General features: G+C 62.7%; 1 protein-coding gene across 2 annotated transcripts in view; it reads left to right on the plus strand.

Annotated features, from left to right (window-relative positions):
• Positions 1–3,987, plus strand: part of Rxra (retinoid X receptor alpha) — a 92,995-nt gene extending 89,008 nt beyond the window's left edge. For both annotated transcript variants that reach the window (XM_026395398.2, XM_077797171.1), the window contains one exon: positions 498–3,987. In XM_026395398.2, coding sequence (XP_026251183.1) covers positions 498–645 — 148 coding nt within the window. In that variant the 3' untranslated portion in view covers positions 646–3,987. The remainder of the gene's footprint in view (positions 1–497) is intronic.
• Positions 3,988–17,270: the final 13,283 nt, after the last annotated feature.

A 17,270-nucleotide genomic window follows, 5' to 3' on the forward strand; every position in this document is an offset into this window, starting at 1 on the left:
CATGTCCCTCCTCCCAGTGCCCCTGAGACCTCTTTCCCTGTCCTCCCACGATTCCTTTCCAGGAGACTTCCCAGGGTGGGCAGGGCCTTAGCAGCCAGCCCCCACCACGGCCGGTCCTCTGGCCCCACTTCAGTCGGGCTATCCTGGGAAGGGGTGGCCCTGTGCCCGTGGGGGCGTGGTGGGAGGGGCTGGCTCCAGCACAGAGCGCTTCTACTCCACTGGGCACTGCCTGCCAAGCCCTGGCATCACCTGGGCGCCACTCACGCCCTCCCAGCAGAGGCTCCCAGACCCCCAGTTCATGCCTGTTGCTCTCCCCTTAAGGTCCCGCTGTGGCCCCCCTGCCTGTGGGACAGGCCCATGTTCATAAGTGCTCCATCAGGCCCACTGGGCCTGCCCTGGCCGGCCACTGTGGCGTCACCAAGGTCCTTCCTCACAGCCCTTGGCCCGAGGTCTTCTTGGGGTGCCCTGCCCCTCCTCATGCACCCGCTCTCTGACAGGTTCGCCAAGCTCCTGCTGCGCCTGCCGGCCCTGCGCTCCATCGGGCTCAAGTGCCTGGAGCACCTCTTCTTCTTCAAGCTCATCGGGGACACGCCCATCGACACCTTCCTCATGGAGATGCTGGAGGCCCCACACCAGACCACCTAGGCCTGCGCCAGCCTGTGTACTGCCCCATCCGGGCCCCGCCTGGACGCAGCTGCTCTGCTCGGCTCCAGCCCTGCCCCTGCCCTCCCCTGCCTGGCCTGTGTGGACCTGTGGGTGCAGTTTGTCACTGCCATCCCAAGAGATGTTTGCCACCTCGTCATCTTTACCACTGCTTGTCTCTGGCCCAGGCTGTGGCTTTTCCAGGGCAGCAGCCAGGGTGGCCGGAACTGGCAAGACCCAGGCCCCTCTGCTGGCTCTGGCAGGCCCCCTGCTGTGTCGCCTGCAGGGTGCCGTGGAGCGGCTCCTGGGCCTCAGGGCCTAGAGCTGCGGGAGCGGCAGGTGCCTTGTTTGGGTTGTCGTTTGCTGTTGCTGGTTCTAGGGATGCCCTGCGCCCCCCGGAGTGAGCCATCTCCTGCTCTGAGTACCGGAGCCTGGCCAGCTGCGAGGGCCTGTCCGGGTCAGGAGGAAGGGCCGGTGGGGCAGGCCGGCTTCTCATTGCAAAAGACCCCCGCTGCCCCTGGGAGCCAAGAGGGGCCTGTGGGCTGCAGGCCGCGCTGCACTTGGCGTGGAGGTGGATAGCCCTGTTTTCCAAAGATAATTTGCAGCTTGGCCCTGGGACACTGAGAACACAAGCTGACCTCTGCAGGGCTTGGGCCACCTGGAGGCTGCAGGAATGAGGGCCATGGGTTTCTTCTTGTCATTGTGTGGTTCCAGCTTCTCCCCACCCGATGTTCCCATTCAGCCAGGGTGATGGACCCTCGTCCCTGACCCCTTTCCTACCCAAGTCTTCCCTTGCAGTCTGCGAGGTGGACCGAGGCTAGTCCTCACTTCCTGGGCGGCCCAGTCTCAGGCAGGTGGTGTGTCACCCTCTTAGTGGCCTTGTGGGCAGCACACAGGCTGTCCTGTCCCCGTGTAGTTCTACTGGCTTCATGTGTGGATGGCGGCCACCCCGATGGCTTCTGTGAGGGACGGGAGGCTAGAGGCTGCCTGGCTCTCTCAGAGAGAGGCAGGAGGCACTGAGACCCAGAGGGACTCCTGGGGGACGAGCCATGTGGGTGGGCAGAAGCACTGTGTCCTGGAGCAGCCGACACCCTCTGGGACCCCTGTATGGATTCCTTCTCTGGCTGTTCTGTCTGGAAGATTCTGCAGGCCTGGCCAGAGCCCCCAGCACCACGTTGTCTGTGGACGACGTTGGCCCAGAACCTTCACTGGGGGCTCCATCTCACGCCCACCCTGAAGGGTGGAGGGCTGCTGCCTCCTGGCTCAGCCCCGTCCAGCCAGGCCCCTCCTGCGCGGCCTGCTGGGCTCCGAGGTGTGGGCTGCTCTCAGGTTGGACTGGCCTCTTTGCACTGTAAGCCCCCTGGGCGCCAGGACTTGGATGCTCACTTCTCAGACCCCGTTGGGGTGGGGAGGTGTCACAGGGAAGGGCCTGTGTCTCCCAACCTCTGCAGAGGCGCACTGCCCTGGCGGGAGGAGGAGTCTGAGGTTGGTGGGGGGTGCTGGGAGGGGTCGATTTCCAGGCCTCCGCAGGAGCGGTGTGTCGGTCCCTAACTGAGGTACTTGGGCAGAGGCTGCAGCCCAGTCTGCTGGAGGCAGAGGCCATCAAAGATTCCAGAAGCGCCCTCCCTCACCCTGCCCCTCTTCTCAGCACGGCTCGGGCACACACACAGAACTCTGCGCTGGTACCAGGGCCGGTTGCCCCTCCTCCCAGACTTTCCTGGGAAGTCTTGGCAGCCTTTGGGACATGGTGGGACAGGCAGAGGGCGTGACGCTCTGCAGATCCCCGTTCCCCACCCAGCACTGTGCCTTCTGCACCTGATGTGCCCAGCACTCACGCCGCCCCGCCACATGCGCTGCCCGAAGCCCTGGGTGGGGTTTCCTGGGGACTTCTTGTTTGGGGCCCAGCTCTCTGTCTGTAAAGCACCGAGGTCCCCGGCCACCACCTCCCAACACCAGAACCCCAGTCCCCCGGTCCGTGCAGCCTTGCCCGCTGTCCTGCGTCACCTTAGACTGTCCCGTGGGCTCCCCGTCCCTTCTCGTTAGTCTCACTGTCACATTCTGGGGGTACAATGCTGTTTGTCTGCGGGGGATTCGTGGACGTCAAGTGGCCCTGGACGGAGGCAGGGTGTCGGCCAGGCCTTTAGTAGTGTTACCAATCTGGCGCAATTAAGGTGATTTTTTTGTAATTATTATTATTTTGGTGGGACAATCTTTAATTTTCTAAAGATAGCACTAACAGCGGCTCATGAGCCACCGTGCCCCTGCCCGCCTTGGCCTGGTGGGACAACAGGGCTGCTTCCCGCTGCTGCCTCCTGGGTCCCTGGGCCTCAGGTGCCGAGGCACACTCCTCTGCTCTGTCACCTTCCTGCCTGGACCTTCAGATGGCGTGCCCCAGCTGGGAAGTGAGGACGGCCAGAGCCAGGTGGCCTGCCCGGGATGTGTCAACCATTGTCGTCACCCTGGAAGCACATGGTCTCTGCGGGAAGTCGGCCCCACACCATCAGTTTGCCAAGTCAGCGCTCCCAGGGACTCCAGGCTGGCACCTGTGACAGTGCAGAGCCCCCTGCCCAAGGGGTTCCCAGGGGGTCCTGCTGGAGCAGGCAGCAAGTGGGTGATCAGCTGATGTCCCCATCATGGAACTGGGGTGTGTGACCTGGGCCCTGTCCACGCAGGTGTGTGGCCAGCACGTGTGTGCTGTGCAGACTGGGACGGCCATGCACCGGGGACAGGAGGCGCGTCTCGGTGGCCAGTGTTCTGTTTGTTTTTAACTGACTCCCTGTTCTGTAAATTTGCTTCCTGTGAGCAAGTGCTGAGGACCCCGGGTGGGGTGGGGTCGAGTGAGTCCCCCCGGCCAGGGGGTGCATCTATTTTAAGATGCCCGGAGCAGCGGCATAGCCGGCCCCAGTCTGTAGCTGCCTCAGCTGGGACGCCGCTGCGGCCTTAGCGAGGGTGACGCATCCGCAGAGATAGAGAAGGTGTCTAACGCGTCGGGAAAGGTAAAAGAATCTATTTTTGTACAAATGTAATTCTACCCCTCATGTATGTGGGTGATGTGGCCGGGTGGGACCCTTCTGTCTCTGCTTCTGGCAGTCTGGATGGATCCTGGGGACCCCGTGGGGACCTCCGTGAGACCCGCAGGGTCTCCTTCCCCTTTCGAGTGGCCTGTGACACCGTGCTCTGTCCCTGGCGACCTGCCTTCCTGCGGTCTGACTGTGAAGTTCTTCCCTGTTCTCTGAACATGGCGCTGCGGACGCCAGGGCTCTGCCCACAGTGGTGTTGGAATTGTGGGAAAGAAACCCGTGGAGACATAACGTGAGCGGAGAAACAAAACCTGAGTGTTTCAGATCACGCCTCCCGCCGTCCTGTCTGTTCTGCGCAGGGGCTTCCTGTGGGTCTGGGGCCACCACATCCCCTGCCCTCCTGCCTCTACCCATCGGGGTCGGGCCTCAGGGCAGTGGGGCTTGAACTTCAGGCTCTGCCATTTCTCCGCCCTGTGTCCCCTCTGATGCTCCTGGGCACCTGGTTCAGTCTGTCGAGAGGCCAGTGGAGGGCGCCTCCATTGGCACCCGGGGCACCATGAGTGGATGTGCCCATGTGTTGCCACCTCCTGGCCCCACCCGGCCCTACAGCCGGTTCACACAGGGCCTCAGCATGAGGAAGTCATCTCACTGCCTGTCTAACAGCAGGGCGGCCACGCCCAGTCTGCATCTCAGTGATACGTGCCCTTCATCTGCACACTGGCCCTGAGTTTGGCGATGGTGTCCCCAGCCCTCTTATGCACCCTTGTCCTGATGGCACCCTCCCGGAGCCTGGTCCTGCCCTTGGTGGTGTGCAGAAGGGCCAGCCACCAAGAACTGGGGTTTCCTGAGGTCACTGCCCCGTGCATGCACACATGCTTTTACACACTCAAACACATACACATGCACACACATGCTCACACTTGACCCAGCCCCAGAGGACTGACAGAGCAGGAGGGAAAGTGGAGGCAGGCTGGCCAGCCTCCTTGGTGGAGGAGGACCCCACACCTGACACTGGCCCTCTGGGATTGGAGGGGATGACTATACCCCCCAACTCAACTTGCTTGGGGCCCTTGAATGGTGGGTGCTTGGGAGACCACAGATACCCTGCCAGTCCCGCTGCCAACTCTAATGGACCCCATCAGCCCTCCAGCCTCCTCTGGCCCGGGCCCCCAAATCCTTGGGCTGCTGCCTCCTACCAGCATGGGCCTCCCCTGGCCTTGTTGGCCCTGCCCACTCTGGCTCCTGGTGGTATAGTCGTCCGCTGGGGCCCCTCCCTGGTCTGGAAGAGGGACCCAGGGGCCTGCTGTTGGCCTGGCTGAGGCCTCGTCCTGCCTTCCACACACACGCTCACTGATAGCACAGGTTCCACCCTGGGTCTACGCCCTGAGGGCTCCCCACACTCCTGAGTCCTGGACATGGCTCCCATGGACGCTCATCCCTCACCTGCAGGGGTCTTGGGTGAGGCACAAGGGACAAAGGTACAGAACAGCCACTAGCTCTTTAGGAGAAGACAGGAAGTGGGGGTGCCTCTGGCCCTGGGTGCCGGTTTGTAAGGACCTGGTGGGTGATGGGACCCAACAGGGCTGGGGCAGGTAAGTCCAGGAGGGGCAGGGCCCTGGCTTGGGACTCCAGGGGGTGCATGGGAGACGTCTGGCAGCCCCCAGGGGTGGGCTTCACCAGTGCTCCACCAGCAGAGCAGAAGCCCCGCGGCTGCCCAGGTCTGCATCGCATGGAAACCTGGCCTCCGGCCTCCCTGCTGCCCCTGGTTGCCATGACAGTGCCTGCCCGGGGCAGTCCCACTGGACCGGAGATGCTGGGCTCGATAAGTGTTTCACCAGCAGAATCAGGTGGCCACGGGCTGAGCCTGCACAGGCCTGGGGTCGGGAACCCTGGGGGCCAGGGTGGGGTGGGGTCTCAGGCCTCCTGTGGGGGGTGGAAGCCTGGCCTTGGGTGGGATGCTGCTGGGCAGTCACATTCCTGGCCCTGTGTGGGCCCCAAGGGGAAGGGGCTCTTCCATCAGCAAAGAGTGAGGGGGGAAAGTGTGCTTGGGGGTGGGCCTCCAGAGAGAATGAGGATGAGCCCCCTGGAGGACCTGGTGCGGGTAGTGGACACCCAGGACAGAGGACCTGGGCCCACTGCTTTGCTTCAAGACAGCAGCACCCCGGAGGGAGCAGAGGTGGTCAGGGAAGCCCAGATGGGGGCCAGAGCAGGGAGGGATTCAGGGAAGGGGCCCCTGTGAAGACCTCAGCCCTCAACCCTAAAAAGACCCAAATGGCCCCGCCTTCTCTTGGAGGTGGTCCAGGCTGCTGGGGACCCCTCTGGCCCAGAGGGAAGGAGCGGCAGGCCATTAGTGTGCATGTCTACCTACCTGCCAGTGTCGGATGGCCCCATACCAGAGAGGAGCTGGAGGAACAGGAGAGGGGCCGCAGCCCCAGCTCCACCTCCCCACCCACCAGAGTCCCTAGAGGTGAGGCTGAGGTGGGACCAGACCACTGCTGACCACCTGACCCCACCCGGGGGGTGCTGGTCCTCAGGAGCCTGGTGTGGAGCGGCACTGCCCCCTGCTGGAGGTGCTGGGGCAAGGCTGACTCCCCCAGCCCAAGTGTGGGGTTGCACCACCCCCTGCTGGGGGTGCTGGGACGAGGCTGACACCCCCAGCCCAAGTGTGGAGCTGCACTGCCCCCTGCTGGAGGTGCTGGGACGAGGCTGACACCCCCAGCCTGAGTGTGGGGTTGCACCGCCCCCTGCTGGGGGTGCTGGGGCAAGGCAGGTCCCCCCACCCCCCCCACAGCCATTCTGGTGGCTTGGAGTCCACAGGCTTCCTGCACATTAAAATCATGGGGGGATTTGCAGAATCTGATGCCCAGCTGAAGGCCTACTGGCAGGGTCAGGTCTGGGCAGGAACTGGCAGCACCTCTGAAGAGCTGGGTACGCAGCCCCACTGCCCTGGCAGCAGGCTGGGATGCGGGCAGGTCCTCTCCTCCCTGGGCCTCAGTTTCCCCATGTCTGTAATGAGGACAGAGTCCCACCACCCAGGTGACCAGAGGTCCCAGTCACCTGGAAGGGGCTCTCTGGTTGCCACGTACCTTCTCTTTTTGGAGTGAAGAGGCTCTCACACCGGGTGCTTGGTGGGGGAGGAGGCAGGCTGGACCCCAGTGTGACCCCTGGGCGGGGGTGGGGGCTGGCTCCCTTGGGGATTCAGCCTGGGGATCCACCTTGGGGAAGGCCAGAGCCCAGGGGAGGTGTCCTGGCTTTTGCCATGGGGAGAGGGCTGAAGAAGGTAAGGCCCCCAGGTGCCCTTGGTGGTGAGCCACAGAGGCTGCAGGTCAAGGACAGTCAGAGCTGTCGACAGGGGTCCACGGGGGGAAGAAAGGTCTGGGGAGGGACTCGGTGCTTCCTCCCCCGCCCTGTCTTCCCATCCACCTGCCCCTTCCCTTCTCTCCTCCCTCCTCTTTCCTTTCTTCCTTCCCTCCTCTCCATCTTTCCATGTACCCATCCATCCATCCTCCTGTCAACCCTTCCATCTGTCCATCTGTCCTTCCATCTCTTCTCCCTCCCTTCCTTCCTTACCCCCATCTTTTCCACCATCTGGCCCAGGCCCCCTCCCAGGATCTCTCATCTACCCACCAGGGCAGGAGGGTTGTAGGGCTGAATCCCGGGCTCCTCGGCCGGGGTCCCTGGGCATGCAGGCCCCTCCTCCTGGCCCCACCCTGCAGGAGGGGTGGATGAGGAGGCCGGGGGTGGAAAGGTGGCCCTGGGCCCTGCAGGGGTGGGTGAGTGCCGTGGGTCCTGGACCCCACTGGGAGCAGCTCTCTGGCAGATTCTGGATCTCACGGAGAAAAGGGGGTGGCTGCTGGAGCCGGGCCTCCGCCCCCAGCTCTTCAAGTGCAGGCACCCGTCAATGCCTGGCCCGGCCCTCGGAGGTGGTGCCCTCCCCGTGTGAGGGTCAGGGAGCCAGGCCCTGGGACCAAGGCCAGGAGGAGAGTGGCAAAAACACCTGCTCCCCTGGCCTGGCCCTCTGTCTGTGGCTCTGGGAGGGTGGCAGTGAGCTTGGTGTCCTGAAGGCCTGGGGTCCCGCCAGCCTGAGCTCCTCCCAAAGAACAGGAGCAGTGATGTGACCTCAGGTGGATAGCCACTGCCCAGGCGGAAACGGGCCTGAGGGGGGCTACTGACCGGGGTCAGCCTAAGCAGCCCCAAGAAGCAAGTCTCTGCCCCAGGCCAGCCCTCCAGACAAGAGCAGACTCCACACCTTCCTCTGAGGACCTTATGCCTGGGGGAGGGGAGCCGTGCAGGCGTGTGACTGCTGCCTGGGGCCCGGGTGGCACCTGAGGTGGAGCCCAGGCTGGGCAGAGGGGCGTGGATGTGAGCCAATGAGCCGAGACACCTGTGGGCCTCGCCTGCCCGACCCTGCAGGAGCCTGGGGTGGGGATGGTCCTGGGACGCGAGGGCTCAGAAAGGGTAGGTGGCTGCATCTCTGCTCCCCTGTCCCCTCCAGGAGGCTGGGGCAGCCATTCTGGAAGGCAGCTTGGCAGGTCTTGCAGAGTATAAGGTTGTCCAGCAACTGTGCCCCTAGGCATGTGCCCCTGATCTGAAGGCTCATGTCCACTCACAAACCCACTCATGAACACGGTTAGCAACTCTTCCTCATTGCCAAAGCCAGAGCCAGGAGAATGCCCTTCCATGGGTGGACAGAGCAGTGCTCAGCACTGAGAAGGGGGCTGCGGGGCCACCCAGGGACACCATGAGCCTCACGTGTACTTCACTGGGGCAGAAGCTGGGAAGAACGGGGCTGTGTAGTGTGGCTTGTGGGCATGGCATCCTGGGAGCCACATGGCCACCAAGATGGCCACCCATCATGAACAGCTGGGTCCTCTTGGACAAAGGCTGGGTGAGAGACACCAGGGGCATTTCTGAGAGTAGCAGAGCTACGCTGGCCACACTAGGGTGGGGATGCTTGACTTCCGCAGAACTGTACGGCACAGCGAGGGAACCTCATGGGGTGACACAGTGAATCCCGGGATGGAAACCGGACACAGCAGCGCCATCCACCATGTCACAGACGAGGAAGCAACCTCACGGAGGGTGCTGGCCTGGCCCGTGCCCACGAGCTGAGGCAGAGGGTGGAAAGGTGGCCCTGGGGCCCTGGCTGGCAGTCCCCCACTGCAGACCTGATGTGCAGGGGGAAGTGCTGTGGGAGCTGGGGCGTCCCTGCTGGGGTCAGGGAGGTGGCATGGACATGGCGTGGACACGGCCTGGCGATGCCAGCATGAGCTCACTTAGCTCTGTGCAGGTGGTTCCATGTAGATGTCCTTATAGACGGGGACACACACAGCCTGCGACACAATGTTCTTACAGCTGAGACCAGAAGAAGCAAATACCTCCTGGTGGCCAAGAGCACCCGGTCCCAGGTCTCTGTTTCCAAAACCCTTCTCCAGCAGAGGACAGGGGATCCTTGGGGGATGGCTGGCTCCAGGACCAAAAACACACGAGAGGAGCCTGCAGCATTCACAGTGTCAAGAGGCAAAATAAAGAGGACGTGCTAAAGAAATCAAAGACGGGAGGTGGCACGGGGACACGGGGCCCCAAACAATCCCCAGTGCCCGAAGCAGGAACTCTACCAGCTTTAGCAAAATAAATAGCTCAGTAATTGGATTATAACTCCAAGTATAAAATAACCACGAACCCAGGCTCCCCTAAATAAATGATTGAACAAATAAATAAATGGAGAAGGGACACCCCCAGTGCAGAAGAGTCCTGGACACTCGGGGGGATGCTCAGTGCTCCTCCGGTGGAGCGCAGCCTCCAGCAACCTCCCCACAAGAGCTCAGTGCAGATGGGGAGGGGAGCAGAGCCTGGGAGTCTGTGCTCCCCCCGCCCCGCCTCTGTGGCTGTCCTCTCAGACACCGCCGGCCAGCTGACGGCGAGAAGCACCAGACATCCCATCAGCTGTTGAGGCTGGCCAGGTCAAGAATGAGGATGGTCTTAGTTGCTGTCACAGCCAAGAGGAGCCTAAGGAGAGGTGGTGACCAAGGGGTGTGTGTCAAAGCTGCTGCACTGGCCAGGTGGACATGCCATGCTCATCCAGAGCTTCTGTGGGAATCCCGAGCTCTTCTAAGATGCAAAGGCTTAATTAGAAGATGAAAGCAGCGGCATGTAGTTACAAAGCCACCAATGTGGCCCGAACTCTGACTCACGAGAGCAGCCTGTCGGCCAAAGACCTGCTGCGACATATTCCAGCTATCGCAAAAGAGGACCTCGCTTTCCAAAGGTCCAGCCTTCTAGCCACCCCCTAGTTGGGGGCAGGGGGGAGATGGACAGACAGACCGGTAAGCACAGAGCTCTAGAGTCTGGTGATGGGAAGAAGCCAGCGAGATGCTGAGGCTCCCCACCCACCTCTTCTCCCTCCCTCAGCCCCTCCCTCCCTCCTTCTAAGGTGAGGATCCAAGTGTCACAACCTGCTCAGGCATGGAGGGACACACTGGCCGTTCCCCAGAGTGACGGCTCAAGCGCAGATGGCCACCACGCCCGCCGAGCACTAGCAGATGCTGTGCTTCACCAAGACCCGAACCCCCCAGCCAGTGGTTCTGCAGCCTCCCTTCCTTTCCCCCCCACAGTCCCCTCTCTGGGACCTGGTGGCGTGGACGGTGAGTGGTGTGCACAAAATCTGTGGCAGATATGGGTTTGATGTGAGGAAGGTCCTGGGGCACCGAGGTGCATGTGGGGCCTGTTCCCCATGTGAGCAGAACCTCAGTAGGGCTGAAAGTGGAAGCAGAGGTTGGCTCACCTAGCCTTCAGGGTCTGGGGGTAGAGGCCAGGGTATCAGGATCAGCATGGCGAGTCAGGCACAGAAGAGAGGCCGAATGAGGGGCTCGGCGGTGCACATCCCAAGGCCCATTCTAGCCACAGCGGAGCAGCTGGGAGCGCCACTTCTGCTCCAGCCCGGGAACATGCAGGGGGCGCCTTCCCAGGCCCACGGAAGTGCCGCTGGGCCGACGCTTGTCTGACAGGTCAGTTGGAATTTGGGGGTGGCAGAGGACAATGCCCTCAGTGATTCTGTCACCCTCCCACTGAACAGAAACTCTTCAGTTTCTGTGGCTCATGCTAGCCTCATGCAGGGTCCCTAAACAGCCCCGACTTGGGGTCAACAGTGGGGGGCTCTCTAGTTAGTCCAAGCTGAATGTGCCTCACATTTGCAGCTTTAGGGTTTGTGAAACCACAATAACTTATTGAACAAGTTTATTAAAGCCCGACTTTGCACATGGAACCTGTGGGTTCCAACATTGGATTAAGTCCTGTTCAAGGCAAGAGGCATCCCACAGACTCTTTGTATTCCCTGCAGACAGCTTTGCTTCCTCAGCATGGGGGCAATGGAGGGCACTGCTAACCAGAGAAACTTCTCAGGGGGGCAGGATGCTTTTGAGACTTGCCACAACCTAAGAGACCCCGCTGCCTTCCCCAGAGGGGCCCATGTGAGCTGTTTGCATGACCAGCCCACCTGGCTATTTTCAACATACCTGGAGTAAGAGGAGAAAAGCCTCCAGGTAGGGGCCTGCCCTGGATCTGGCAGGAGCCGGTGCCGGGCTGTCAGCACCCTGAGAACCACCAGAGGGCAGCGTCGCCCTGCTGAGTGCACCGCATCCTCCACTGCAGCCCTGCTGATTGGCTGTGCCCGCGGTCGCCCTGGCAACCGTCTCCACCTCTCCCGCCCACATTGGCCCAGCCCTGGAACTTGCTGCTCAGTTAGGTTTGCAGATGCCTCCTGTCTGCTCCGTCCCAGGCTTAGGGCATTCTGTCCCAGGATGGATCACAGAGGAGGGAGCCTGCCTGCCCCTCCCTTGGGCTCATCTCACACTCCGGGTGTGGTGGGTGGGAAGGATGCCCCTTGTGCCACCAGGTGCTCAGGTGCCAGGGAGTACGGGACAGCTCAGCAGCCATCCTGCTCCACCCAGCCTGGGCTTCAGACTTGGTCAGGGGTCTGTTTGCAAGTCTTGGCAGCTCCTCCCTGGCTGGGGAATACTCTCCAGACTCTGGGGGCTGACGGCATGGCTGGGTTGTGTGCAGACCCAGAGGAGGGAGCTCTGGGGTGGGGAACTTGACCAGTCGTCTATACCCACCAAGGCACAGTTGTGCTGTGTGGCATGAATCAGAGGCTCCAGGGCAACAGGATGGTGTTTGCCCCCCTGCACACGCTTGTCCATTATCCATCCACTCATTCAATCAATGCTGCCCGGGAGCCACGTGGGCCAGCCCATTGGCTTGGCTCCTGGTGAGAACAGAGTTAGCAAGTCTGTTGAGCAGAAATCCCACGTGGACCACATATGTAATGGAAATTAAAAGATGCCCAGGGGCCAGATTAAACCCAGGTGAAATAATTTAATATTTTTTAACCCAGTATATAAGAGTGTTATCATTTGTACATGCAATCAATATAAAAATTACTAGTGAGATTTTTACTTTTTTTCCATACTGGGGATTGAACCGGGGTTGCTTTACTACTGAACCACATCCCCAGCTCTTTCTATTTTTATTTTGAGAGGGTCTTGCTAAGTTGCTGAGGCTGGCCTTGAACTCGTGACCCTCCTGCCTCAGCTTCCTGAGTACCTGGGATCCCAGGCCGCACCTCCACACGCTGCTCTACATTTACTTTGGTACCAAGTCCTTGAAACTTGGTGTGTTTTCCCTCAGTATGTCTTTCTCCAGCCACTCTGGCTGTGTGTTGAGGGGTGCCTGTATTGGGGGGTGCAGGTCGGGGTGCACGCTGGCAGCAGATACGGGCTGATTGTGCCAGGAGGGGGCCACTTCAAGATGCTGTGGTTCCCAGAGCAGCCCGTTGAGGAGGGGGCTGGAAGTTTCCCTGGAAGAGGTGACTTTGAGCTGGGCACTGGAGGATGAACGGTTCCTTGAGAACAAAGTATAGAGAAGAGAATCTTCCAGTGTGTTCCTGGGAAGGCCTCACCGGAAGGCCACGGTCAGTCTGCAGGACCGGAGCCTCTGTCACCTTCCCAACAGGCACTCCAGAGGCGCCTCCACGTCCCACCCTCTTGTTTCTGCCCCAGGGCCAGCGTCGGTGTCCTTGCCATCACAGAGCTGAGGTCTGGAGGCCCAGCTGCTGACAACCACCATCTGGGGATCCTTGGTCCAGCTCCAAGGGCGGCTGGGGTGCGGAGTGAGGAGACCCCAGAGTCTGGCAGAGCAGGAGCACATGGACCTGGAGGTGGTGTCCCTGGAGAGTTGGGGAGTGTGCTTCCCGTGAAGCCCATTAGAGCAACCCTGGCCTTCCCTTCTGGCTCCCAGGACTGGGGGCCCACAGGCCTGCCCAGGCAGGGGCCATGACGTTGGGCTGCGTGGCTGGTCCACCAGGCTGCATCACCTGGCCTCACGGCTGTTTCAAGAGGCTCCCGAGGGAGTGCTGGGGAGGAGGGCAGTGGAGACTCCTGAGGCTTGTCTTCACCCAGGCGTGCTCGCCAGATTCCCTGGGTCTAACTGCAGTCTCTTCTTGCTTCAGACCTGGCATGAGCCCTCTCCCCAGAGACGGGACCAGGGGGGCTGGCTGCCTTGCAGATCCACACCCCGAGGCCAGCCTGGGCAGCTGCTGTTCTCAGGAAAGCTCTTAGACACAGAGCTTCCAAGAGTCCTAGAATCAGAAGGTGAACCCCACATCAGGATACCTCTGGGACATGGCCACGTGGCCAGAGGCACGTCCCTCTGCTCTGCGGCCATGCCTCCCTTTGGTGAAGAGGGGATTGCTGGGATCTGCTGTGGTGTGTGCTCTGGTGTGGAGGTCGGGCAGCCGGGTCTCCCCTTCCCAAACGCGGCCCTCCTGGGGGCTCATCCCGGTGGCTCCAGCTCTGTCCTGCACTCTGTGACACTCGTTGCCCTTCCAGGGCTGAGGTGGTCCCAGCTCCTTCTTCCGGGGGGTCCCAGGAGGGTTGAGAGGCCAGCAGTCTGAGAGCACTTCCCACTCTGTGGAAGTCCTGGCTGTGCCTCATGGAGAGGAGCCCCCGTGCTTCCCAGGGGGAGGCCGCGGCCAGGGGCAGCCACCCCAGGCCCCGGTCCCAGGTCAGCGTGCAGGCGGTCAGGTGAACCCCAGGGCTCCAAGGCTCTGTGGCCTTCCTGGGTCCCCCACACACACATTCCGGGAGCGCAGAGAGCGTCGGCATGACTGCCGGCTGGCCGGGAGGGAATGTCCTGGAGCTTGCGCCTCTCCCTGGACCCTGCCCTCTACTGTCCCCTCTGGGGGTTGGTGTGTGTCCTTTCACAGCCCTGACCATGAGTATGACTGTCCTGCTGTGTGTCCTCCGGAGCAGCCTGGGCCCAAGAGTGGTCTGGGGACCCCAGCCCTGCAGGGTCAAGCTTCCGTGGACGGGCCCCGAAGGCAGCTGATGGGAGGTGGCAGCAGGGTGGCCTTCAGGTCCTGCTTCTGTCCCAGCTGGGCTCCAGAGGCCCTGCTCTCACACCTCTCCACATCTGGCCAAGGCCTCCACCAGCCTTCCCTACCCCCTGCTCTGCCCACTGGAGACATCGCCTGGGACCCAGGTGGTACAGGCCGAGAGATGAGTTCAAGGGACACGGTGAGCCCCTTCCCCACCCCATTTTCCGAATTCTCTGGGCGTGGGAGGCACAGTGCAGAGGTGGAGGGGCACCTCCCTGGGAACCTGGGCAGGAACTCTGCCCGCAGAGGCGGGTGCTGGGGTTGTGCTGACTGGGCAGGGCAGGCGGGTCCCCAGGGCACTGGGCTCCCTCCTGTGGCTGGGGAGAGCCCTGCACTGCCCAGCTTCAGGGGTGTGCAGGAGTCTTGACCAGACCAGGGCCCAGAGCACGGCTCTCCCAAGGTGGCTGTGGCCGCGCAGCTACGGGTCGGGCCCCAGGCCTTTGTTTCCCTGTGCCCCCAGGGTGCCCTGGGCCCCCCTCAAGGCTCAGATCCTTCTCCATGAGCCCCTGGCGTCCACCCTCCCTGTTCAGTTCCAGCGAGTGGCAGGGCCACACCTGCCTCTAGGTGCACTGGCCCAGGCGGTGGCTCAGGCGGTGGCCCCAATGCCAGGTCTGGTCGGAGACTGTGGTGAGAGGTCCCCATTGCCACTCCTGTGCAGGTCAGCCTGAGCCCAGAGCCTGCTCCCACCACACTGCCCTGCCCTGTCGGCCATGGCCTCCACTCGGCCCACGGCCTGGCCAGGGCCTCAGCATCTGGGGCCTGCATCGGCCCCACGGCCGTGGCCCCTCTGCCCTGTCCTCTGGGTGTCCCAGACTCGGACCCAGCGAGCCAGATGCTCCTGGCTGCGACGTGGCGGCTCCCCGCCTGGCCTGCGGACGTGGCCGCCCCCGCCCCGCCACGTCGCCACTTCACCCGGCAGGCAGGAAGCAGGCTCGCTCTCTTTCTGTAAATTTTTGGAGGTTGTTGCTGCAGGGAACATCTGGAGGAGGTCCAAGGAACACAACAGGGAGAGGCGTGGGGCGGCGCCGGCTGGAGCGGCCATCTGACTTCACTTTGCAGAGACAACTGCAATTATGCCGCGAGGCTCGCAGCCGCTGCCGACCACGCGCTGACGTCAGTGGGGAGATATGAAGGTGGTCTGGTGACACACAACGTGGAGCACGTCCCCGGCAGCTCCTGGCCCTCGTGGGGACCTCGGGGTCTTTCCCAGCAGGGGAGAGGCGGAGGCCGGCAGCCCGGGGTCCTCTGCTTGCGGCTCACTGGGCCGTTTCTTCCCCACAGCCTCCATGGACGGGAGGCTCAGCTCTGTCCGCCCGTCCACTGCCGCCTCTGGGGATGGAAGCGTCCAGCCCTTCCTCAAGCAGGCCCTGCCTTTCACCCCATGCCTTTGCATGGGGAAGGGTCCAGGGCTAGGCATGGCACCCCCTGGCAGGCCTGCAGGGCTCCTAGCTGCAGCACTCATCCTGTGGTGGGCACAGGCCTCTGTGCTCCTTCTGTGTCCCCACGGTCACTATGAGCCATGGGAAGATTGCGGGGGGCCACGTCCCTCGGTCCCTCATGCCCAGGGAAGATTCTGAGCCTGGAGCTCTGCCCACTCTGGAAGAGCAACAGCTGTCCTCAGTGTACAGAGGAGGGTGCTGACCCCTGGCCGCCCCGGCCGAGCCCAGCCTTCGGGGAAGGGGCCGCAGCCTCACCTGTAGGCTTGCCCCAGGCCCCTCCCCCCGCTGGAGCTGGGGGCTGCGGGGCAGGAGGGGCTCTCTGCCACGTGCCAACGGGTTGGACATGAGTACTGTCCTCTCGTAGGGCGGCACAGACAGGGTGGGACAGGTGGCCTGGCCTTGTCACCTCCGTGTTCAGTCTCAGGAATGTATCTTGGAACAGATCTGAGAAGCCAGTTTCCAGGGCAGGTGAGCCCAGGCCCCCGTGGGCCTGCCAAGGGACTGGGCTCAGATCTACGGGGCCTGCCCTGGCACCATGACCTGACTCTTGGGTCTCAGCCCCACGGGACTCAGGGCCTGAGGCCCCTGGCTGGTCTCCCCTGAGCGAGTGGCCTGTGGACCTCAGGGCCAGCTGGAAGCCACTCCGCGGTCTCCCTGACTGCAGGGCATGGGATGGGAGGCTGAGTTTGCCACGAGTCACAGGGCCGTGCTGGCTAGGTCGGTGGGCTCCAGCCTGCCCCCGGGGTGAGAGGCAGAGGTCACGGTCTCCTGTGGGGCCAGGGGGACTGACCTTGGGGCCCTGCCTGGAGCCAGGGGCAGGGTGGGGGCAGGATGCCGCTGTCTGACTAGGAGGCCGTAGGTGGCAGCACAGCCCTGAGTCATGGCTGGGCCTCTCCGGCCTCTGGGGGGCCTGAAGGCATTTTTTCCGTGGAAAGTAGCTGCTGGCTGCCGAGTACCAGTGTGCTGTCACCCCCCACCTCCGGCGGGCCTGGCAGGGCTGCGCTGTTTTTGCGACTGGACTTTCCCTTGGCCTGGGTGGAGCCGCAGCCCCAGGAGGGGAGACACCAGGTTTTGGACCCCTGCTCCTCCACAGGGACCTGACTTCCAGCCGGGGGTGGGAGGAAGTAGTGACTGCCCAGGGCGGCCTGCCGCAGGACAAGGGGTGACCTAGACGTGGGTGTGCTCCTCCTGGACAACACAGCAACAGGGCTCACCGTGCTGCTGGGCTTGAGAGCAGCCACCCTGAAGACCCCCCAGCCACAGACCCCAGCCACAGAAGAGGCACCTGTCTCCCTGTGTCCCCTGCCAGTTCTCTGCTGGGCCAGTCAGAAGCCCTCCCTGGAGCCCTGAGCGCTCCCCATGGAGACGCATGGCAGCCTCTGGAGCCCAGGCTGTGCACTGAGGTCAGTGCTGAGCAGTGCAGGGGTCTGCAGCGGTGGCCTGCGGCTCAGGGTCAGCCGAGAGACAAGCTGGGGGTCTCATTTCCTGCTGCTTCCCCTGCAGCTTGGGGAGGGGGTGCTGGGTCTCTGACCTGGAAGGGGGCCTCCGGGCTGGCCTGGTTGCAGGAGAGTGGCTCTGGGGAAGCTGCCCCCACCCAGGGCCTTTGCAACATGGCCCCAGGGCTTCTGCAGGGAGGTTCTGTGGCCTCCCCTGCGGCCCCTCCTCTAGGAGCCGCCAGCGCTCTGGCCTGTCTGAGTTTCCCCCTCCTCTGGCAGACCCTGCCACAGTCCTCGTAAT

Source organism: Urocitellus parryii, chromosome 4 (assembly GCF_045843805.1).
Source record: "Urocitellus parryii isolate mUroPar1 chromosome 4, mUroPar1.hap1, whole genome shotgun sequence".
Lineage (NCBI taxonomy): Eukaryota > Metazoa > Chordata > Mammalia > Rodentia > Sciuridae > Urocitellus > Urocitellus parryii.